The sequence below is a fragment of the Exophiala bonariae genome, assembly GCF_035927105.1.
Source record: "Exophiala bonariae strain CCFEE 5792 chromosome Unknown scaffold_5, whole genome shotgun sequence".
In the NCBI taxonomy this organism is placed as follows: Eukaryota; Fungi; Ascomycota; class Eurotiomycetes; order Chaetothyriales; family Herpotrichiellaceae; genus Exophiala; species Exophiala bonariae.
The window spans coordinates 14,835-36,878 of record NW_027042480.1 but is presented as its reverse complement, the minus strand read 5'-3'; the positions used below and the strand labels follow the sequence as shown (position 1 = coordinate 36,878).

Sequence of the window (22,044 nt, the reverse complement as noted above, 5' to 3'; positions counted from 1 at the left end):
AACTCCTCGAATGATCTGATTAATGCACATACGACACACTGTAGGTGACACCTACCAAAATAAAACCCGTTCGACAGCTGGAGTATAAACGCAGCCAGGGTTTTCCCTCACTAGGACCTCCTACGACGAGTTCCTAGGTTCGAGGTTTTTGTTATCAGATCTTTTTTTGAGTTTTGGGGACTAGGATCTGAATTTCATTTTTTAATGGTGGGATACTGACTAACGCGTGAAGTACCAACAAGGCTAGAGTTCAGCCTTATCTCAACTAGCTACTCTCCGCTACCCTATTATTTCTCCGTTTATATAGCACTATATCGGTACTCAGACAGGCTAGAAGCCATTGTTCTCTTCCTCCAGCAGATTAATCTATGGGGGGGAAACCGTGGCAAGCTTGATCACGATACCAAGGCGACATGGTCGTGAGTAGGCCGCAAGCTCATTTGGCAACGAAGTATCATCTGGGAGATTCGCCTTTCAGTACTACCCTGCTCCAAGCGAGATGTCCTCAGTGGGAGGATTGACGTGGTGTAGGGCTTTCCCTTTGTGTGAGGGAGGGAGGCAGTACAGGGTTCCGCAACAAAGAGATGAATCACCGCCTCTGAACATTCACCTTTGTTGACCCTTCCCTTGCTCCAGGGTCTGGGATCTCCCACTCATACTCTCTGGATGAGTCTCAGATCGAAAGCGTTTCCAAACAGGTTTCACTGTTCTCTAAGTTTTCTTTCTTCGTTTCCACCGAACCCTCAACAAAGATTGTTCATCATCCTCTTGCTTGATTTCTCGATAGATATCTCATTTGAGCTCAAAGAGACAACTCCAAACATAACCGACATCTTCGATATCAAATCAGGATGAAGTTCTACGTGGTTTTCAGCCTTTTGAGTCTGCTTCTCACTCATGTCATCTCTACCATCCCCAAAGCAAAAACAACCGGCGCCTCAGAAATGGCAACTGTGGCAGAATTTAGCAGCACGAATGGCGGGTTGGCGTTCATTGAGGAAAAGACGGATGAAGCGACTGCAGGTATCCTTGGGGGACGTTCAGCAGCATTGAACTGGCTCACAAAACCAAGTGCACCCGCGGCGAGAAAGGATAAGTGCGATCACGATGCTCCTGGCTGGTAGGTCCCATCCTCTCCTCGAAGACCCAACATGAATGCTAAGTCCAGAACAGCTCCAAGTGCGGCGACTGCTGTGTTTTCCGCCTCCGATCAAAACAATGGATCGAACCTGACACAAACGTGGTTGTGATGCCCGTAACGAACCGCTGTGTCCCTGTGCCCATTGAAGGTCAATACAGTCTTGTGACTAATGGATGTACCAATTGGTTCAAGAACTGTACTATGTGGCCGCAGCGTGACTGCACTGGTGTACCCAATACGAGATCTCTCTCCATTCCGAAGGATATCAACACATGGTATGGTACCACATTCTACATTCGCGCAATCTCTTGCTCTGCTGCTTAGGTACAACAATTGTCTTCGTCACGTTCATGTTCTGGGAGGATAGAGGGTTGATCAAATGGAAGCAAGAATGATTGCTGCTGAACGGAAATGAAGGTCCGGTCTTCTTCAGATCCACTATGGTTGTGCCAGAGTCTTGGTCAGAGCCTGTGCCGAGTTGGCTATGGCGAAAATAGTGAGCGGCACCTTCCATTAATGATTCTGGATGCGGTGGTCCTCGAAATTTGCTTCTCTTTGTTTTGTTTCACGTTTTGTATTATGCCTCTTCTACGGCAGAACAATGTATTTCTCCAAATGCTTCGGAATGGCCTGCCTGAGGTTCTTGCTCTGCAACCATTTGTCGCTGAAAAGCCGATCCGCATATCTATAAGCACCATCGCAAAGCATAGTCACAACCGTGTGGTTAGGACCAAGTTTTTCTGCCACCTCCTTGGCAGCCACGACGTTGAGAGCGGAACTGGCACCGAGATAGAGGCCCTCCTCGTCTAGACATCGGTAGACCATTGCTATGCTCTTTTCATCCGAAATGAAAAGTGACCCGTCAAGCTCCTTGACCTCATTTTCCAAGTTATCCGTCACGCGCCCTTGACCAATGCCCTCTGTTATACTCCCACCAGATCTCTCTTTGAGCTGACCTCCAGAGCTGATATATGAGTGCAGAACAGAGCCCGGTGGATCAGCAAGGAAGGATTTCACGCGTCCATCACTGACATCTTTCAAAAACCGTGTTACGCCAGCTAATGTGCCACCTGTGCCTGTCGCACAGGTAAAAGCATCCACTTTGCCGATAGTTTGCGCCCAGATTTCTGGCCCAGTCGTCTCAATATGTGCCCGTCTGTTGGCAATATTGTCAAACTGATTGGTCCAGACTGCGCCGTGCTCGGGGTCTTCCTTCTGCAGCCTCTCCGCATGCCTCTTCGCCTGCCAATTATAGTTTTCAGAGTTCTCCCACGCGACAGCAGGTACGGGGTAGACTTCGGCACCGAGAAGCCTCAGGAGATCGATCTTTCCCTGTGACTGAGTATTGGGCATGTATATGACGAGTTTGTATCCCTTCGCTCTGCAGACATGTGCCAGACCAATTCCAGTATTCCCTGCTGTTCCTTCAACGACTGTTCCTCCTGGCTTAAGTAGTCCACGCTCTTCTGCATCCTTGACGACGTACAAAGCGGCTCGATCCTTGATGCTTCCACCAGGATTCTGAAACTCGGCCTTTCCAAGGATATTGCATCCTGTCTCGGCAGAGAGCTTTTTGAGCTTTATCAATGGGGTGTTGCCAATAGCTGAGGTCGCCGATTAGCATCAGAAACGTCGGATACACACCTCCATGGAATGTACTTACCTCCCACCAGGGTGTCAACAACCCCCTGGGCTTGCGACACGCGAATTCCATAGGTATTAACAGTTTCTGCAGTGGCCGCACGAGCTGCAGTCGTTGCGAAGCGGCGCACAGAATTCCTCAGAACATTGGCCATTACTGACAAATGACCAAGTCCAAGAACACCAAATGATGCAAGAAGAAGAACGGTCGATGCCAACAGGAGAAAAAGTCGGCTTCTTTTAGAGCAAAAGCTGCCCGCAGAATGAGATGGCACCATCCCCAGACTTATCGCCGAGGTCGCGGACAATCTAATCTTATCTCTTGCTGATGTAATGCAAAAAGTATATTTTCACATCATCTTCTGGCGGCCCTTGATCTCATCGCTGACCATCAGAGCGCAAGCTTTCCTATTGAGATGTATTTCGGTACCAATGAAGGGGACCTGATATTGATGTTGACCTCGCGTTTGAAGTCGAGATCCAAATGCTTGATAGCGACGAGAAGGACACCCCTCTTGGAGGAGATCTTGCTATGCACTTGCCCTCCCTTCTCAACGAGACCTAGCTGTCTATTCAGGGATAAAATGGGTTCGACGTCAAGACCCAATATAGCGGAAATGTCGCTTCTCTTACCTCTCGGGAGGATACGAGCCACAAGAAGTTATGCCTCTTTTTTAGCAGACGCCCAACGCTGATATCATCGCGACCCCAGTGGTAGGGAAAGGTCTTCAGAGGTAAGGGTCTTGTTTACAACTGAAAGAGACATGAACATCATCGAGCTGTACATCCCAGTTCTGCCGCAATAAGAGACTACCAGGAGTACTCCGTCAGGTTACTTGCACAGGCGTCTGCCCGGCCTTCATGGAGGTGAGTGAATCCAGCCTGGCTGCAACTTCACCTTCAACCATGAGTGAATCTACTGCCTCTTCACACCACAAAATCTTGGCACAGTAGCACGACACACAAGTTGTGTCTGACCTTGATCTTTCTCTCATTGTTTATTTGTTTGTTGCCCTTATCCTACAATCCTCTTCAAGTTCCCCTACAACGTTTGAGGATGGAGAACCATCGTGACCCTCGAATGCGAGGCCTGAACAAGCGCAAGGCTGTGAGTATCCTTGATCTACAGTACTAGTGTCAAACACTGACATTGAGTAGGATGAGATGGCCGACCCCGAAACGACCAACCCATCGACTCCTACCATGGAGACCGAGGCTACTCCTCAAATCGAGGCTGCCCGTGGGCCAAGTTATCAAGCCGAGCTTGCCAACAACCTCGAGGCTATCCCTGCAGCTGAAGCTGAAGCTACTCCTGAAGCAATCCCCCATGTCGAGCCTGTCAACAACGGCAATCGGCAAGACATGGATGTGACGTTGGCCCTGGTAGTTTATCATAAACTGACGAGACTTTCATTGCTTGAGGGAAGAATTCCAGTCATGGAGAACGAGATCAATCGGCTTCGTCAAGAAAATGGGAACCTTCGTCGAGAAAACACGAATCTTGGTCGAGTCAATGAAAGACTTGAGGAAGCTCGTCTTGGTGCCAACCACTTAGCAGCAGAGCGGACAAAAGAACTCAATTTCGAACGCGAAGACCATGCAAAAGACATGGCAAACTTCGAGCAGCAAACAGAAGCCCTGAGCAAGCGCTATGAGAAAGAACGAATCCTTGAAATGCAGCTCGAGCGATTGAAGAAGACTATTGAACTTCAAAACCAGAAGCCTGTGGGACGAATTGTTCTTGAAATCTGGATGTACTCTCTTGAAACCAAGAGCTTTGAAATGCGCCGTGCTTGGGAAACAACTACAGATGAAATCACAACTTGGAAAGATCTCCCAGACGCTTGCAGACGAAAGTATCCTATCCGTGGCGTTGGCACAAGCTACAGTTGGAAATCAATGGTGGAAGATGCCCTGCGTCTGGATCGCTTTGATTCATCTATCCTGAACAATTCCGCACTTGGCTGGATTGTGTCAAGTTCCCCTCAATCCACAGACGACGATGCCGTTGCTTGTTTTATCCCAATGATCACGAAGGAAATGTCAAGGAAGCCGCCAGGAAGCTGTCGAAATGATTGGACATCACATGAAGTGGATCTTGGTGTGCAGTGGTTTTTGAATCCACATTGAACTTCAATGAGAAGAACGAGATTCACACCATGCTGTCGAACAATTGGGGACTCTGAAGGAAGGAATCAGATGTGTAAGTTGGATAACGACGACACTGATCGGTCTCACGAAGACTATTACTGTGGGAGACCAGCAATCGAGTAGCAAGTCCAGCGCTACAAAGCTTGATAGCCAATGCATCAAGACCTCTCAATGCATCCAAGCCTTCCTCTCCCCATCCTTCATCCCAGCAGGCGTCTGCCCAGTTCTCCCCACCAGAACTTCCCCCTTTCCTCTCTTCAAGAACACCCCGTCCCCTGGCCTGCCTACCAACCCCTTTCCAAGCCCATCTCGTAGCTCCACATCGCGATTCCATGTGATGTGACCCCTGAGAAACACGTACCTCGGCCAATTCGCGACCTCCACGCCTTCAAACGGCGTATAATCGATCGAATGATGTAGCATGCGGTTCTCAATCGTGGTAGCAGCGTCTGCGTGCGCAGCGGGATACCAGATGACCAGGTCCGCGTCGTAGCCCGGTGCAATGGATCCTTTCCGCCCGCCGAGCCCGTACAGGCGCGCCGGGTTCGTGGACGTCAGCTCCACGAACTTTGGGAGCGAAAGGCTTCGTTGTACAGGAGATGACGTGGACGGAGGCCTTGTCGCCGCGTCGAATAAGAGTGGCAGCCGGGTTTCCAGTCCTGGGAGGCCATTCGGGATCTGTGCAAAATTGGGGCCTGGAGTAATAGGGTTGAGTGGTGAGGCTGAAACACCAGGGAGGTCGGAACCTATTGTAGCGGCAATTCCAGCCGCAGCGGCAGCCCTCTGCGCCTCAACCACAGGCTTCTTCTTCCCCAGCGCCGAATTATATCTCGATGGAGCGTGGTCCGAGGAGATCACGGTGATGGTCCCGTTGTGCACGCCGTCCCACACCGCTTGCAGGTCTGCATCGGAGTGTCGTAGGGGTGGAGCGCAGACGTGTGACGCTCCGGCCCAGTGGTCGTCCGGATCGTGGTGCGTGTGTTTCTCGTGTAGGTCATCGTTGCCGGGTTCTTCGTCCTGTGCTGTTGGTGCTGATGTCACACTCGTGCCCGTGATGCTAATGCTCGTCGCGGCGAGTTTCTCCGAGAGGAGATACAGGTAATGCGGACATGTCTCGGCGTGGACCGGCAGCAGGAGTTTGGATTGTGCTTTTCGTGCGTGTGCGATGGCAACTGGTGATGACATGTGGACGATGAGGATCGGTGTGTCTGTTAGTGTCGAGAGTGCTATTGCTCGGTATGTTGCTTCTGTTTCGGCGATTTGTGGCCGTGCGATCGCGTGGTATGCTGGTGCGAGATGGCTTGATGATAGGAGTCGAGTGGTAATCCTATTGCGAAGATCGAGTTGTGTGGTCAGAGGCACTGGTGCTGACGATTAAGGGGGGGATGAACAATGCTCTATAGCAAGGCTTACATGTCAATCATATCACTGTTCTCAGCATGTATCATGGTCGTCATGCCCAATTCCCTCGTCCTCATCAGCACATTGAGCATCTCACCGTCTCCCAGCTTCATCGCCGGGTACGTCATGTACAGCTTGACGCTAGATATACCTTCTTGTTTGACCATGAGCGGCAACTCGTGTTGCAAGATCGATTCCGATGGCTTCGTCAGGATCAGATGGAATCCGTAGTCGATGTAACTCTGATCCCTAGCTCGCCGATGGTATTCTTCCACAACAGGCATTAAGGAGACATCATCTCGCTTCTGCGTCGCAAATGCGAGGATCGTGGTATTACCTCCAGCCAGAGCAGACCGCGAACCACTGAGCCATTTATCTCCGCTTGGTGCATTGTCTTGATGCAAATGCACGTGTGAATCGACACCACCGGGCGTCACATAAGCACCTTCGGCGTCGATCACTTGAGTTTTTGACCCTGCAGCTGTGGATATTGGAAGCGAAAGGGCGATGGCACTGATGACGCCCGACTTAATTCCAATTGACAGCCCTGGCCGTAGGATCTCTGTGGCCGTTACCTGTTATGATAGGAGAAGAGTAAGTACTGTCATAGCAGTTTGAAAACCGAAGAAGGATCGTTTTGAAATGCTGTGCTTACGATTGTGGCGTTCTTAATTATCAGGTCGAAATCCATCATACTCATCAGCTCATAGAAGATTCGATACTGTATAAATCCTCAGACATGTTCATCCGGCGACCATTTGCCCTATCTAGTGCAATGCTGAGTTGTAAACGAATGTTTCGTGTCGGTATCAACTTGAACCAAGGTTCCCAGCGCACTTTGATCCTGCCCAGTTTATGGCCATACTTGGGCCACGTTGTGCGTTCTGAGGATATTCTATTAGACTTGTATATGAATGTCATCAATCGCAATTTTGGTCGGCCATCTCCGAGAGCCAAACGTGGGATTTTCCGCTGGTAGATGTCACCAAATGATGACGCAAGATGAAGGGGGTGTTTGCACACAGTTCAGAACTGTTTGCGATATGTTCAAGGTCAGGCAGGGTAAAGTCTCACGTTGATTTATTGTTCCTCTGAGGACATTGAATCGTAGTAATCATCACTCTATCTGCACGCACCACACTTTTGATTTCCGTGAAGTCATTTCCCTGAGTCGTCAGCAAAGAAATCTTCTCATCACCAGAATGTCTCTCAGAAACAATACCCGTTTTTACTCCTTACCCGTAGGGATCTTGAAAAAGAGACCTGGAGCATCGTCCGAGACAGCTTTGTCGCATCTGAAATAACCTTTCCTGTCGAATTGAATGACCTCATCAACTTTGATGTCTCGAATGTTGCAGTCAGCCACAGCATTTGAATGAAACTCGCTCTTTGCAGTCAGGAAATCTTCCCAGTGCGTCTCCTCCTCCTCAGTCAACTTGTCCTTGGCCAACAAATGGTCAAAGTCAACCAGCTCGACAGGTACAAGATCTTGATCTTGAGAAAGCCAAGTGATCTTCTTCTTAGTAGCCTTGAAATCACCCTCGAGATGGAGTTCAAGCTCAAGTGATGAAACATTGCCGAGTGCCTCAACCCCGTCCGCGACATCAGCCTTATCTGTTGTTTTCTCGTACTGGATATCTCGGACAATTGCGTTACCCCAGTTCATCAGTGTGATTTCCTCGTCCTTGGCGAATGTTCTTGCGTCCTCTTGCTCGATGATAAGATTCTGACTGTACCACACTTTCTTCTCGCCTAGATCGTACTTTGCATGACAAGGCTTCATCTCGGAGTAAGGCTTCTCTGGAGCACCCGTCACCTTAGCAACAACGTGGCTCTTGTCAATGGCAGTATACCTGGCACCCTTCAGATCGATGACTTTCTTATTGGAGGTCCAAATCGTATGCCAGTCCATATTGACGACGTTCCTGCTTGGTCCTTGACTGACCATGAAATCCCGCAATCCCTCTATGGTCATTCCGCGTCGCCGAATACCTCTTACGGTCGGGAAGCGAGGGTCGTCCCATCCAGTAACAATACCAGCGTCAACGAGCTTGGTAAGCTTCCGCTTGGACATGAGAGTGCGGATGAATTGAATTTTAGAGAAGGTCCAGATGAAAGGTGCTCGCAGTTCAAGTGCCTTTAGGATCCATTTGTACTGGGCATCTTGATCGTTGTATTCGGTGGTTCTCAAAGCATGAGTTACACCCTCGAGTGAATCGACAATAGGGCAGGCGAACTGATAGGTGGGATAGGCTTTGTATTTGTCGCCGGTTCGATGGTGGGGCGCTTGGTTCTTGGGGCAGCGGAAAATGACAGGATCTCGGAGGGAAGCATTGTCGTTAGCATGAGAGATCTTTGCTCGAATACACCATCTCCGTCCTTCATCCGTCCCTTTCTTCATCTCTTCAAACCTGGCAAGATTGTCCTCGACGCTGTCATCGCGGTGCACTGAAGGCTCACGTGCCAATCTTTGTGCACTCATCACATCTCCGGGAGTGTCATCTGCATACGCCTTGCCCGATGTGATGATCTTGACCGCGTATTCGTTGATTTGATCAAAGTAGTCTGAGGTGTACGAAATCGTATCGGGCTTGATTCCCAGCAAAGCCACATCCTCACGAATCGCCTCTTGATATTCCTCTTTCTCTTTCTCAGTATTTGTGTCGTCGAAACGCAAGATCATCTTTCCTCCAGGATATTGGATGTGAGCGAAGTAGTCATTGAGCAGAGCGGCTTTGGCGTGGCCAATATGAAGGTATCCTGAGGGCTCAGGAGGGAACCGAGTAACAACGCCATTTGCAGCATTGGGCAAGTCCATCTGCTTGACCTTGGGAGCCTTTTTGGGCTTGGGCGCATTTTTGGTCGCCATTCTAATACGAGAGTATGTAGTGGATGAATGATGAGAGTGGTGAGCAAGGAAAAGAGGTGTCTAGCGAGCTGAGTATTTATTCCTGCCACTGAGTCATTTGCAGACCAGTCAATTGTGCTCGAAACTTTTCGCAGATTCCAGCACAGCCTTGCGCGGGGAGATGACAGCCTCATTGGCAAATGTGAAAAAAACGCCAAGCATCTTTACCGATGGGCACGTGACAGAGCTTCGTCTTCGGCTGCGGACTTCTTAACCAGTGGACTTTTTCTATAGTCGACATCAAGCAACCAGACTTGGGGCGATGGAGGTTTCTAAAGGCCTGTCGATGGCCTCACGGACTCTATGCAAGTCTACCACTTCCTCGTTCTTGTCCAACTTCACCGCCATTCCTGGAGCTAGAACTGGATGCCGCTCCTTTTCCTCCGTCCCCGTCCTATTCGCGCCCCGTCAAGTATCACCGGCAGCAGCCAAAGAGCGTGCAGCAGCCAGAGAGAAATCGAAAAAGAAGAGGAAGAAGTTTCAATTCTTCAGGCAGTACGACAAGAAAGACCTCGAGACATTTACTCTGTGTGAAGCCATAAGGTTAGCCATTCCTCGACAATCTGGGCATGTTCTCTGCTAAGTTGAGAAAGATATATCAAAGCTTTTGAAGTTCGGTGGCAACCAGACGTTCCCAAATACGATATTGCTATCAAGTTCCGCACCAAGAAAGATGGTCCCATTGTCCGTAACCAACTCCGGCTACCTCACGCCGTCAAGACAGATATTCGGGTGGCAGTGATATGTCCTCCCGACTCGGCAGCTGCTCGAGAAGCCAAGGAGGCCGGGGCTGCAATGGTTGGCGAAGACGAGATCTTTCAACTGATCAAAGCTGGAAAAATCGATTTCGATCGATGTATCGCCGTTCCCGACTCTTTACAGAAGATCAACAAAGAAGGTCTACCTCGAGTTCTCGGACCTCGGGGTCTTATGCCTAGTGTCAAGTTGGGAACAGTGGTTGAAAAGCCGGGTCCGGCAGTCAGGAATATGCTGGGAGGAAGTGTGTACCGAGAGAGAGCAGGAGTGGTGCGCATGGCAGTCGGCCGTTTGAGCTTTACGCCCGAGCAATTACGAGACAATGTCAAAGCATTTGTGAGCTCTGTCAAGAAAGATGCAGCAATAGTCAGTGAGCAGGTCCTGAAAGAGGTGACTGAAGTGGTGAGTCTCGGTTGAATTCTGTGCTGGTTATGATTGACTCGATGTATTAACTTCTGGTGCCTAGGTATTGAGCTCGACGAACTCCCCAGGTTTTTCACTGAACGGCGAGTTTTACAAAGCAGCTCCCGGAGAACCTACAGTCCAAGAACTGTCTGTTGCATAGTTGAGTGTAAGACTGGACGAGGCACCTGCCTCTGTATAAAATGCTACATCATCCATATAAACATTACCGGCGCACCAATCATAGGAATTCAAGCAATGAAGTTGGGCTTTTCATCAACCTTAGAGCTGTAGCATTGCGGCATTGCAATCCTTCAGCCATTTGAACAATTGGGTATCTTGACTCCTGTCTATGACCATGCAACGATGCCTTCGCTTCCCAGGCAAAATTTCGCCTATTCTTCAACAGCTGCCCTGATCTGTAACAGCTTCTGCTTAAACTTGACATTAGGTTCACGCTTGACAGAACTTTCCAGATCCGAGAGCAACAACTCCTGGATCTTCCGCAACCGAGTGTCTTGAGCCAGGATGAAGGGATGTTGCGGACTGTGCCTTCCAACGAGATGCTTTATTATGAGAAATTGTTCTGTATGTCTTCGTAACTTGGGAGGGATTCTTGCGTCGTCATTGGGGGTGTCACCTTCGTCGTAATCTTCATCATCACTTGAATTCATGTTTGTCGTCTCGATCCAGTCGTCACTCCAGTCGCCCGCCTCTTGATCTTCGCTCCTCAGAGCCTCGACCACTGCTGGCGGCTGTCGATGTTTCGCCACGCCCATCTTCTCCTCCAACTCATCCAGACGTTCGGCGATCTCCAGCAGCGCTCTCCCTACGCCGGTTTCCTGTCGTAGAGCGCGTTTCTGCTGCAACAAGCCCTTGATATCTTCTCTCCTCTCGTCGACCCGATCCCTCACACTCTTGACATCGCGCTGAAATCCCAGCAGCCCAACTCTAATCTCCTCGATTCTCTCCTCTCCTCCAGACAACGTCCCTCCCAAAGACAGGAAATCCTCATAGTTGTCATTCACGAGGTCGACGAGCTCCTTGTTCAGTGTTTGGCTCAGCTCACGGAGTTCGGACTGGAGGTCTTCAAGGGTCTGGAAGCGATTTGACAGGCTGGAGAGAAATGCTGTCGCGTCAAAATCTGGGGCGAGGAATGCAGATCGGTCGATAGGTTTGGGAAATGGGAGAGTGCTGGCGTCGTTGTCACCATCGGAGAGATCGCTGCCCGAGTCGGAGGCGCCGAACTATGATAGCACAATATTAATTAGCAGGAAGAAAAGGAAAGGAAGGTATGTCACGAAGCAGGACATACATAAAACCTGCTGCTCATCTGTAGTTGTAGTCCACAGAATCTTGTGCAGTCATATATCGTAACTTATGCAGGCTCGTGCCGCTCTGATCTCGAAACCCCTTCTCTAGCCACAGGCCAGCATCGAAGAGGCTCTACAGACTGCAATGGCTTGTCCCCGCCGAGCAATTCTTAATATTAAATGGCGAAGATCGTGACATCTAGTTAAAGACTTGGGCTTTTGCGGGGTCGAATTATTTAAGGCTGGGCGTGCCCAAGGAAGTTTCGCCGGGATCGTGTTACAAGTGCTTAATCTTAACACGACGACCACCCAACAGCCTCACTTGGGTCTTTTACGATGTACAATCCTTCCCTTTACCAAACTCCAATGCCGGGTCTACTTGACCCTGTCAAATTCAAAACCAAGGTACCGGCCAAGATAGCATACCTGAGGTGGTAACGTCTGGGGTCCAGATTCAGTCGACTTTCCAGCGGCCTCCCAGGGCCTATTATCTTGCAAGGTTCCACGTTGTCAATTGTCTCAGAGGCGGATAGAGGCCAGGAGTTCCTCAAGCTAGATCCAGCCTCCTAATTGGTAACATCAATTAAGGAGGCGCTTGAGACGTACCGCATATACCTCTGGATTTTGCTGACGGACTCTGCCGTTGATATTGCAAGGCCTTCGGCCCACTATTGACAGACAAGCAGGGGATGTACGGCTCGTATACTCACGGATAGAGAATCTGCAACGCAGATTTCGAGCCCGGCGGGGGCTAGGGCCGGCCCTGGAGCTGTTTTACGTGGTATGTACACAAAACATCCATTTTAGGACTCCCCTATCCAGACTCTACGTAGTCCTAGGTGATCTGAAGGACCTCGTCGAGGATTTGAAGTTATGGAGCAGACAGAGGCGTGGAATGGCCCTGAAATGTCTCCACAGACCTAAGAGTATCAAATGGTCAAGTTGTAACTCAGCCATATGCTTCCTCAGCTTTTAATACAGTCCTTTCTTCACGATAACCGCGATTGCTGTCCATCATAGGTGATCAAAATGCACCTCTTCAGTCGCATTGCGGTCTTATTGTCCCTTTGTATACGCCTGACTGTTGTATCGACGTGGTCAGTTAATAGTGATGTGTTCGCGAGGCTTGTCTGGATATCATGTGAGTTTATCGAGTCGAAGCAAGTCGTCTGAGTGCTGTACCTGGGCAAGCTGATTTTTATAGCTCTCAAAATTGGTGATTACCTCTACCTTGATGGTGGATACTATGATACAGAAGAGAACGGCATTTATGACAACCTCAATATATGTATGGTGATATAAACATGCCTCCTATCACATTGAGATACTGACCCTCAGCAAGTGAACGAGACCCCTTCCATCGATCTCTCGAAATCTTGGAATATCTCTGATGTGAAAATTAGCTCATTCTCCAAGCCATCGCAATATTATGGGACAAGAGCGGGCGCCTTCTGGTGGGATTCTGTTTCTCGAACTGCTCTTGCCTACGGGGGAGAATTCTTTGATTCAGTGACTAAGCTCAGCACCTTCTATCTCTGGGAGTTGATGCCTGACGCCGTAGGTGGTGGAACATTGTCAGCAAGAGCCTCAAGCGACGCGGACTGGGGTCAAGCAATCCCAACTGCATATGCTTCCATCGCATAGTAGTACCACCACTTACGCGCTTGAAGGTTTCCTCAATTACGCTTCTGGTGTCTATCCATTGGCCCCAGGTTTGATGGAATATGACTTGCAGACGAGACTGTGGACGTACACGACTTCGGTTGGCCCTTTTTACTCTGACGGTCTCGTTGCCCACGGGGCTGCACACTTTGCCCCCAATGTTGGTGATTGCGGCCTGGTATTGTTCATCGGTGGTCTTGTCGACATGGCTGGATCTGCCTCACAAGCACCCTCATCTAACATTACCATCTATGATCCGGCAACTGGGCAATGATACCATCAGCAGGCCAGCGGAACTCCGCTACCAGCCAATCGACTTGATCCTTGCTTGGTTGGGGCTCAGGAAGTCGGTTCAGGGTCGTATGAAGTGTGAGGCGCATTAGATCGAGAGTAAACAAGTTGTTGCCGTACTAACGTGCACCAGCTATATGTGGGGTGGTTGTGGAGGTGGATTAACAGACTTTTCAGTGACGGTAGCCGACTCGAACGATATTTACATCCTGACCTTACCAGCTTCTCATTGGATCAAAGCTAATGCAGAAACCATTACCTATCGATCTGGTCCTACTTGTCAAGCCGTGGGAAATCAGTTGATCAGCGTTGGCGGAGGCGACCCCAGCCAGAGCCGTACAAAAGACCCCTGGCGGTACTCAATCGGTATACTTGACATGACTGAATTGAGATGGAAATCTGGATTTAACCACACAGCACCGGCTTATGCCAGGCCCGATCTTGTCAACACCTTTTACAAGACAAATCCAGCCGCCCCGTCATGGAATTCAGATGCGTTCAAGTCGCATTCGCCACTTTAATGGCTCACCTGCTCCTACAACATTGTTACAACCCGCGTCATCAGCAACTGCAACTGCAGCCACAACGGATGGTGACCTGACAGAGACCCCTGGTGACGATGAAAGCATTGACTCATTAACAAATCGGGAGGCTCACCCTCGCGGTGTTGCGCTAGGCGTAGCCGTTGTGGTAGGTTTGATTGTTTCCTGGTTCATCCTTAAACGGCGGAGACAACGACGTGTTCACCAAGCTCAGTTTGACCTGCCAGGGTCAACAGAGATGAAACTCATAATGACGGACGGCATGGCAGAAGTAGATCCTGTTGTCAAAGCACCTCATAATGGACGTTGGGAATTAAGTGGGCAGCACGATCGACCGGAGGCCCCCAACAATTTGCAACAACGCGTCTATGAACTTGAATAGGCGGCCATAGATTAGTTTTAGATTTCACAGAACTGTTTGCCCCTAGGAGGATGCCAGATTAGACAAATAATGTTTATATTCCGTTCTTCCCTGAGTTCCTACTTGTAGTGAGGACCATGGATACCCTGGACTAACCATTTTAGGACTAGTCCTCACGCCAAGCATGGATCTAGACATCCTTCGGAAATATATTCCTCCGATATCCCGAAATTTCACCGAACGAATCACACCGCCACCTTCACCACAGCCACAATGTCCAGTTTGCACGCCGCCGCCGCCGTCGTTGTGGCGTCACTGGTGACAGTGGCGTCCCCCACAATCGTCAGCCTCGTCCTCCAACGCCGCCTCCAACAGCGACGAGGTTCTCCCGCCACCAACCCACCTCTCCTTTCTCTCCCTGGGCAGCCAGGTCTAAGCACTGTCAACTACGAGTCAATTGTGACTCCCGCTGTTGACAGTCCTCAACCGGCAACCGCTGCCATTGAGGAGTACGCTGTTGTGTCTTTTGGTTCTGGCCCGTCGGCAGAAACGTTACTGCCGGCACCCGGCATACCTTCCCTGTCTGGGCTCGGCTCACCTGCCATGTATGAGGAATCAGATATCTTCCCTTTTGAGGCCGACTTTCCGGTCGTGCCTACACAACTTGAAGACCTCGAGAGTCTTGTTGACCAACAACAAGAACTCGCGTCATAAGCCATCATGGCAGACGCTGCGGCTAGAGGTGCTGCTGCCCTCACATCCTCAGACTTCTCTCTGGCTGTCTCCGAATACACAAAAGCCCTGATTGAAATCCCCACCTCCCCGGACTTCTATGTCCAAAGATCCATTGCCTTTACCCGCGTCAAACCCGCCCAGCATGAGCTCGCCCTCAAAGACGCAGATTTTGCTGTTGTTTGTGCTCACAAACGTGGCTCACGTGAGAAGATTCAGGCTGCACAACAGCGACGCGTCGTCTCTCTCTACAATGTTGGACAATACTCAAATGCAAAGTTCGTTTTGTCCACCATGCTAGGCTGGAGACCTAAAGACAATAAAGCCGCAAAGATGGAAGGCGATATGTGGAGCGCAAAGATTGAGTCAAAATTGAACACACTCTCGGAACCACAGCAGGTCACAGCAAAAGAATATCCAAACATCAAAATCCCCACTGAAGCCGAATTGAAGGCTCAACTCACAAGACAACTGAAAGCTGATGGATCTTATAATTACCCCGAAGACATTTCCTCAGTCACGACTCAATCTCAACTCTCATCTACGGCCCCAGACACCATGGCTCAAGGACAGTCATTGGCCGCTTCACCCACCGCTACAGTCACAAAGCTCCGTCACGAATGGTATCAGGACAACCAGAACATCACATTGACCTTGTATGTCAAAGGTGTTCCAAAAGACAAAACCGACGGGATCGAGATCAACAATGACTCTGTTTACGTTTCACTTCCAAATCCTTCCAACCCTGACTCAACCATTCAATTCTCACTTGCTCCATTGTTCGCCCTCATCGACTCATCGCAGAGCAGAGCTACCATTATGTCAACGAAAATTGAGATCACTCTTAGGAAAGCATCTCCTGGACTGAAGTGGCATACCCTTGAAGGCACTGAGGTATTGAAGACCTCACTTGACAAGAACGGGCTCCCCAGATCATCAAGTACAGCAGAGGCAGTACAGGCAGCAAGAGCTTTTGCAAGTCTCAGTCCTGCAGCATCAGTCATAAAACAAGAGAAAGCTCCATCCTATCCAACTTCATCTCGAAATGGTCCAAAGAATTGGGATAAACTCGCTGATGACCTGCATGCGAAGACAAAGGCTAAGAAATCCAAAATCAAGACCGAGTCCAATTCTGGCGACGACAACGACAAGCAAGGAACGAATTCTGCAGCGGGATCCGATGGTGAAGATATCGACTCAGACTTTGATAATGGTGATGCTGTTGACGGATTCTTCAAGAAACTCTACGCAGGAGCAGATGACGATACTCGCCGTGCAATGATGAAGTCCTTCTCCGAGAGCAATGGCACCTCATTGAGCACCAACTGGAGTGAAGTCGGAAAGGGCCGTGTCGAAGAAGTCAAGTCCAAGGACGACTAGGTCTGTCTTGACACGGATCTCCTCTTTCTCCTTCAGTGGCTAGGAAGTCGCAACGATTGTATGATGATGAACTCGTTCTCTCAATGATGAGGAGAGCATAGCATGACAGTGCCGTGTCAAAGGTGTCACAGTGGAACACAGCACACCATAGCATGGCATGAAATAGCATAGCGAAATGATACCCCTTGCTTTCTATCTATTCATTGTCCCGTTTCTGATCGTGATGGCCCGCTTCCTTTGCATCTCTCGTCTACCTTACTTTAGGTAAGTTTGCATACCCATCACAGCACAAACAACATATTCTCACATAAGTTATCATCAGTCATTCAGTAAATCATGGATCGTAGCTCAGAAGTCCAATTAATCATACAGCCTCCCCTTCCGCAACAAAGCCACGGCGTCATTACGCGCAGCACCGGTACCAGCGCCCTCATCCGCAAAACCTGCCGGCAAAGCCGTCGTGAGCGCAATATGCCCCACCGGCTCATCGACCGCGACATCCGCCAGTATGACGGTGACATCTCTGAGGAGACGAGCGCGCTCCACGCCGTCAAGATTCGAGCCAGCCGTCTTTGTTGCACCAGGCCCACCGCGAACACCCAGTAACGGTCCAGAGTGCTGCCCCTCCGCCGCTACCATGTAAGGATTGTCGCGCGTGAAACTCGAGAAGCTCTCGAGGATATCGGGGCCTGTGCGGCGGAGGTTGAAGAACAGCGAGGCCAGCGCACACAGGGTCAGAACGGTGGACGCGACGAACAGGATCAATAGCCAGGGGAGGTTGTAGCGCAGCACGAGGCGGGAGGTGGAGGCCTGTGCCGTCGTGTTGACCATGTGGTGCTCGGTGCTGGGGACGATCTTGCCCTTGTAGTGATTGTCTGCGTCGGTGAGGAGCACGCCCGTCACGGCCGTGGGCGCGATGTTGGCCAGCCAGTATGTGTTGAGGAGCTGGGAGAGGCGCCTGCTGACTAGAGGCGAGAAAGGCGATACGGCGCCGATGTCGATCCAGCTAGAGCCCAGGCTTGAGCCGTTTGTGCCGGCGTCGCCGTTCGCGAAGGATGCCATGTATGGCGTGTATGGGTCGGTAAGGTAGCCTTCGGTCGCGGTGCTGCGCCCGTCTTGGACTGGCCGGGTGGCGTTAATGAATCTTTCGTAGAATGACGCTGAGCCTGTCAACGGGATGAAGTCCAGGGTGGACCAGTTGGTACTGTTGTGCGGTTGTTGGGATCGGCGTATTGCGGTCGCGGCGCAGGCGTCGTTGATGCAGGAGACCTCGGCCTCTACGTATGAGGTCTGCAAGGTGCAGGTGAAAGAATAGAGTGTGCGATTGGTCGTTGCTGTTTCGAAATGGAAGATACGTGGCGTTGAGGGCAGCCAGGTGAAATTGTAGTCTGTTTTAAACTCGTGGTCGGGCAGTGGTTGGCTAACGTTCTCGTAGACATACTTTTCATACTGCAATAGATATGGATTTGCGGACCGTCGTTCGGTCTCGAGTCGAAACCACGCCCAGTTACGTGCCGACTCCCAGTACCCAGTCGCGTTGATCACCCCGGGGCCAGTGAAATAATCGATACTCGTACCCAGCCATTCGACTTCATAATGATAACGCCCTGGTTGGCAGGTTGTGACCCAGTATGCAGTCTCGAGTTGAAATGTGCGGTTTTCAGCAGTATATCTGGGCCCGTGAGGTACTCCTTTCAAGGACGACCAAGTCGTGTTCTTCGAAGAATCGATCTTCAGCCATTCTGCTGAATCTCCTTCTTCGGTATAATCATCGAGAGCTTCCAACATCGGGATGCGCACGTTTCCCCACGTGTCCATAGGGGAGATCTTGTTGACTGCAGGACTCAACAATTCAGCCACAAATATTCCATCTATCACATCGAGAAAATCCCCCTTTCCCGGGCCCCTGTTTATCAAGGGTGACGTAAAGTCGACATAAGTCATGTCTTGGGCGGTGATTTCCTCGCTTTGAATCATACGAGCAACCCTCAGTGCCGCTTGGCCACCAAGAGGAGAAAGCGCCCAGAGCAACACCAGTGCGACACCCAATAAGTTGAAGGCCCGCATATGTATCTGCAGGAAAAAAGTGGAGAGTAGTGTCCTACTGCCCAGCAACTGTTCGAGTGCACCGATCGTTGCGCCATGCTCGACCTTCCAGCTTGCAACGGCTTTCAGGGATCGACCGGCGATTGCAGCGAAGAGGATAGGGAAAATCGTAGGACCCTGTTACTTGTTAGCCCCCAAAGAACCTTGCGTCTTTTACCGGTGTAGTAATACAAGTTGTGTGGCAGACAGTATGGCAGGGATCCATGGTGCCGACTCGATCGAGCGGTCATTTGTGTAGACGACCACGATGCCAAAAACTAGGAAGCATAAAGCCAGCAACGCACCAACGACGTCGGTGAGCGCTCCCAGAATCGCCCAGACATCTGTCGCAGATCTGATTGCTCGAGGAACTATGGCATCTTGGTAGGGATGGGGCTTCTCTGAACGGTGCTCTGTACCCACAATGTGGTACGAAGAGACGACAGTGTCTTCACGATGCATGGTCAGAAAAGCCTCATACGTGTCGAGAGTGATTCATATCAAGTCTTGTCTGATAGAAAGCGCATCTTGGTGAATAGCAGCAGACACCGATGGAGTCCGTTTTATTTGAGGAAATCGACACCCAGCGAAGGCGTATCTAGAGTAGCCATGTCAAGAGACACTAGGCTGCCCAAATACGAGGTGCAAACCTATGACAAGACTACCAAGCCTCTCACCTACCCGCCATAGATCCAGTTTCCCAAACTTACAGAGAGGCTGTCCAGTAAAAGATCGCAGTGAGCCCTCAGCTTTCATCTGTCCAAGAGACTTGGCGATGAATCTAGATTTGCGAACTGCAGATTTCTGCGGCTGTGCAAGCGACTTGGCATCTCAATGTGATGCGAAAATATATTTAGGACTTGATGTTTTCATGACATGTGAATAGGCATGGAAGAATAGCAACTAGTATTTGATTGCTGATATTAAATGGTTGAAAGGAACAATGGACATAAAACATGGCTCGTTCCTGACGAACTAATTAAGGCGGACCTGCAAGCGGATGTTCAGCCTCTTGAATGTGGAAGGGGCCGAGAAGCCATGGTTGCTGGGAGCCGAGGCGTCGGAGACTTGACAAGAACTCGGGTGTATTTTAGTTTAGGCGCATGTGTCACCGTCTGCATTTGATCATAGACGGGCAGAGAGGCTCCTCGAAATACGTGGTAGTAGCCAACACCCATCTCGAATCCTACTCTCTGGGGTTTACTGGTCAACACTTGATTTCTCAGATCTCAGATTGTTCATTCTGTCCCCTTCTGGGCGAATTCCATTTCATGTCAAGAATCATCATAAGCTAAACTCCTCGTAAGATAACACAGCTGCCTTGCAAAAACAACTGATTTCACACATCATCATTGCCAAATCCTGTGATGCACCTACTTCAAACAGAACCAGACGCCGTAGCCAAATATGCAACCTATCTTGCGACGGCAAGAGTACTTGCTGCCGTTGACGCCATGGTCCGCGACGTCCCGCACGAGCTGGTGGAGTAGATGCTCGAGCTGATGGGATCGCGACCACGGCGGTGGTCTTGACGCCGGTACGTACGGGAATGTGGAGCACTAAGCTGTGTCGTGCCCATGCCGGCTTGTAGGACTAGTTCGCTCTGATATTTCTGATAGTGCTGTTGAGGTGTATAGTGGTAGTGCTGCGGGTGGTGTTGGTAGCTGTGGCTGGAGGGGTGTTGACGATAGCGCAGTGGAGAGGGGCGGCGGAGGGCTGGCCGGAGGGATGAAGCAGCAGAAGGGGTCGCAGGGTCGTGGGAAGTTGTTGCGCGGGAGATGGAGTGTCCTGGTGCGCGAAGAGGGATTGCGGGTGGGATTGATGCTACTGTAGGTGCTGTTGGAAGGACAGGGAGGTTCGAGGTCGGGGGAGGACCGGGCGGCGAAGTATTTGGAGGAGAACTTGTGGTCATCAGAGTAGGTGCCGTTGTAGCCTGAGTCACTGTACGGGTCTTCTGCTTTGCTGGTGTCTCGCTTGTCGAGTCCTGACTTCTTTTGCGGATCTTGGGTTCCATTGAGCGAGACCGTGGTGGGAGCTGAAAGATGAAAGGCGGCGAGGATCGAGAATACAACACAGACGACCTCTGCCCTCCCTCACTCTCACTAGTCCACGCACGTATACTCGGATCAGCGCTTAATGGAGTATGGTTCAAAGCTGGAGACCAGGTCGGTGCAGGTGCTGCAGGTAGAGGTGGTACATCTGGAATGGCGTCCTTCCCTGACGAGCCTTTATCAGGACGAGCAGTGACGGGCCTCTCTGGGTTGCTAGTCGCTCGGGTTCGCGTAGAATGGAAGGTTGTTGAGGTTCGACCAGACCTCGCAAAGGAGCCTGAAGATTGTGTGGAGTTGAGAGACGAGCTCCTGTCACTGCTGAGGTCCAAACATGCACCTTCCGAAACAGACCGCAAAGTGCTTGAATAGCGACTGCTGGGTGCATGATTGTACATGGCATATCGTGGTCTATGCTCAAAGGGATGACTGTCGACTTTGTAGGGGAAGATGGCTCTCTGGGAGGAAATACTATTTCTGCGCTGAAGCCATTGCTCTCGTTCATGTTGATTTGATCTTCCCTCGGAAACCAGGTAGAGCTGACCCTCTTTGTCACATGGCAGCATGTATCGTCGAGGAAGTGAATCTCGAGAAGAGCGACAATAGGTGATAAAGTACACGAACAGGAGACAAGTCCTATTTTTGGTCAGCCAGTTTCGACAATTTCGACCTTTGATTCTGCAGCTTGAACGTACAGTAGGATGACCGAGAGTGCAACAATGGCGCGATGAACTCGACAAGGAGTTCCGAACTTCCAGCTAGTATCGAGGAGGACCCCTTTCATCTTCACAAGCGCCCGAGGACTTTCGGCACAGACAGGAGCTCTGATAGCAATCACCATGTTCCATCCTGATAATGCCGTCCAAAGCCAGAGTAAAACTTTAATTCCGCGTCGGCAAGTCGTCTCCAGCCGAGCTTTCCGTGACGAGGCTGTGGAGATATTGTCCTGGGATTCCGGGCCTTGACTCGGAAGGGGTACTCGAGAGAGGTAGAACCGCAGTCCAGAAATACAGAAGGTCAGTATGCTCTGGAGCTGATTGTTAGCACTTGAGACACATTCGGTTGCTCAGCTTATCGACTTACAAGACCAATGGATAGATCAACCCCTAGAGCAATCGTTGGCGAAACTGCTCGTTTCAAACGCAGGAACACGGCTAGACATAGTATAACTTGTGCGAGTGATATTGCAAGCAACACACTGCATTTTCTGACTCGTTCGTAATTCAAGCT

The 22,044-nt window shown here is 50.4% G+C and overlaps 12 protein-coding genes across 12 annotated transcripts; 6 read left to right on the top strand and 6 right to left on the bottom strand.

Annotated features, from left to right (window-relative positions):
* Positions 1-851: 851 nt before the first annotated feature.
* LTR84_010791 (uncharacterized protein) lies at positions 852-1,465 on the top strand (the record flags this gene model as incomplete). The annotated part of the gene is made up of 2 exons (XM_064854325.1): positions 852-1,120; positions 1,174-1,465. 2 exons carry the CDS (start codon positions 852-854, stop codon positions 1,463-1,465), a joined length of 561 nt encoding a protein of 186 aa, XP_064709051.1.
* Positions 1,466-1,729: 264 nt separating this feature from the next.
* CYS17 (Cysteine synthase 1) lies at positions 1,730-2,937 on the bottom strand (the record flags this gene model as incomplete). Its single annotated transcript, XM_064854324.1, has 2 exons — positions 1,730-2,745; positions 2,805-2,937. The coding sequence occupies 2 exons, from the start codon at positions 2,935-2,937 to the stop codon at positions 1,730-1,732; spliced, it is 1,149 nt and encodes a 382-aa protein (XP_064709050.1).
* A 902-nt stretch (positions 2,938-3,839) lies between these two features.
* Positions 3,840-4,912, top strand: LTR84_010789 (uncharacterized protein; the record flags this gene model as incomplete). The annotated part of the gene is made up of 2 exons (XM_064854323.1): positions 3,840-3,890; positions 3,941-4,912. 2 exons carry the CDS (start codon positions 3,840-3,842, stop codon positions 4,910-4,912), a joined length of 1,023 nt encoding a protein of 340 aa, XP_064709049.1.
* A 189-nt stretch (positions 4,913-5,101) lies between these two features.
* On the bottom strand, positions 5,102-7,025 carry LTR84_010788 (uncharacterized protein; the record flags this gene model as incomplete). Its single annotated transcript, XM_064854322.1, has 3 exons — positions 5,102-6,260; positions 6,347-6,909; positions 6,990-7,025. 3 exons carry the CDS (start codon positions 7,023-7,025, stop codon positions 5,102-5,104), a joined length of 1,758 nt encoding a protein of 585 aa, XP_064709048.1.
* A 537-nt stretch (positions 7,026-7,562) lies between these two features.
* On the bottom strand, positions 7,563-9,203 carry LTR84_010787 (uncharacterized protein; the record flags this gene model as incomplete). The annotated part of the gene is made up of 1 exon (XM_064854321.1): positions 7,563-9,203. One exon carries the CDS (start codon positions 9,201-9,203, stop codon positions 7,563-7,565), a length of 1,641 nt encoding a protein of 546 aa, XP_064709047.1.
* A 325-nt stretch (positions 9,204-9,528) lies between these two features.
* Positions 9,529-10,563, top strand: LTR84_010786 (uncharacterized protein; the record flags this gene model as incomplete). Its single annotated transcript, XM_064854320.1, has 3 exons — positions 9,529-9,785; positions 9,836-10,400; positions 10,465-10,563. The coding sequence occupies 3 exons, from the start codon at positions 9,529-9,531 to the stop codon at positions 10,561-10,563; spliced, it is 921 nt and encodes a 306-aa protein (XP_064709046.1).
* A 232-nt stretch (positions 10,564-10,795) lies between these two features.
* On the bottom strand, positions 10,796-11,733 carry LTR84_010785 (uncharacterized protein; the record flags this gene model as incomplete). Its single annotated transcript, XM_064854319.1, has 2 exons — positions 10,796-11,647; positions 11,716-11,733. The coding sequence occupies 2 exons, from the start codon at positions 11,731-11,733 to the stop codon at positions 10,796-10,798; spliced, it is 870 nt and encodes a 289-aa protein (XP_064709045.1).
* A 2,425-nt stretch (positions 11,734-14,158) lies between these two features.
* LTR84_010784 (uncharacterized protein) lies at positions 14,159-14,590 on the top strand (the record flags this gene model as incomplete). The annotated part of the gene is made up of 1 exon (XM_064854318.1): positions 14,159-14,590. The coding sequence occupies one exon, from the start codon at positions 14,159-14,161 to the stop codon at positions 14,588-14,590; it is 432 nt and encodes a 143-aa protein (XP_064709044.1).
* A 252-nt stretch (positions 14,591-14,842) lies between these two features.
* On the top strand, positions 14,843-15,283 carry LTR84_010783 (uncharacterized protein; the record flags this gene model as incomplete). The annotated part of the gene is made up of 1 exon (XM_064854317.1): positions 14,843-15,283. One exon carries the CDS (start codon positions 14,843-14,845, stop codon positions 15,281-15,283), a length of 441 nt encoding a protein of 146 aa, XP_064709043.1.
* A 6-nt stretch (positions 15,284-15,289) lies between these two features.
* LTR84_010782 (uncharacterized protein) lies at positions 15,290-16,681 on the top strand (the record flags this gene model as incomplete). The annotated part of the gene is made up of 1 exon (XM_064854316.1): positions 15,290-16,681. One exon carries the CDS (start codon positions 15,290-15,292, stop codon positions 16,679-16,681), a length of 1,392 nt encoding a protein of 463 aa, XP_064709042.1.
* Positions 16,682-17,041: 360 nt separating this feature from the next.
* Positions 17,042-19,228, bottom strand: LTR84_010781 (uncharacterized protein; the record flags this gene model as incomplete). The annotated part of the gene is made up of 2 exons (XM_064854315.1): positions 17,042-18,904; positions 18,959-19,228. The coding sequence occupies 2 exons, from the start codon at positions 19,226-19,228 to the stop codon at positions 17,042-17,044; spliced, it is 2,133 nt and encodes a 710-aa protein (XP_064709041.1).
* Positions 19,229-20,180: 952 nt separating this feature from the next.
* On the bottom strand, positions 20,181-21,380 carry LTR84_010780 (uncharacterized protein; the record flags this gene model as incomplete). Its single annotated transcript, XM_064854314.1, has 1 exon — positions 20,181-21,380. The coding sequence occupies one exon, from the start codon at positions 21,378-21,380 to the stop codon at positions 20,181-20,183; it is 1,200 nt and encodes a 399-aa protein (XP_064709040.1).
* Positions 21,381-22,044: the final 664 nt, after the last annotated feature.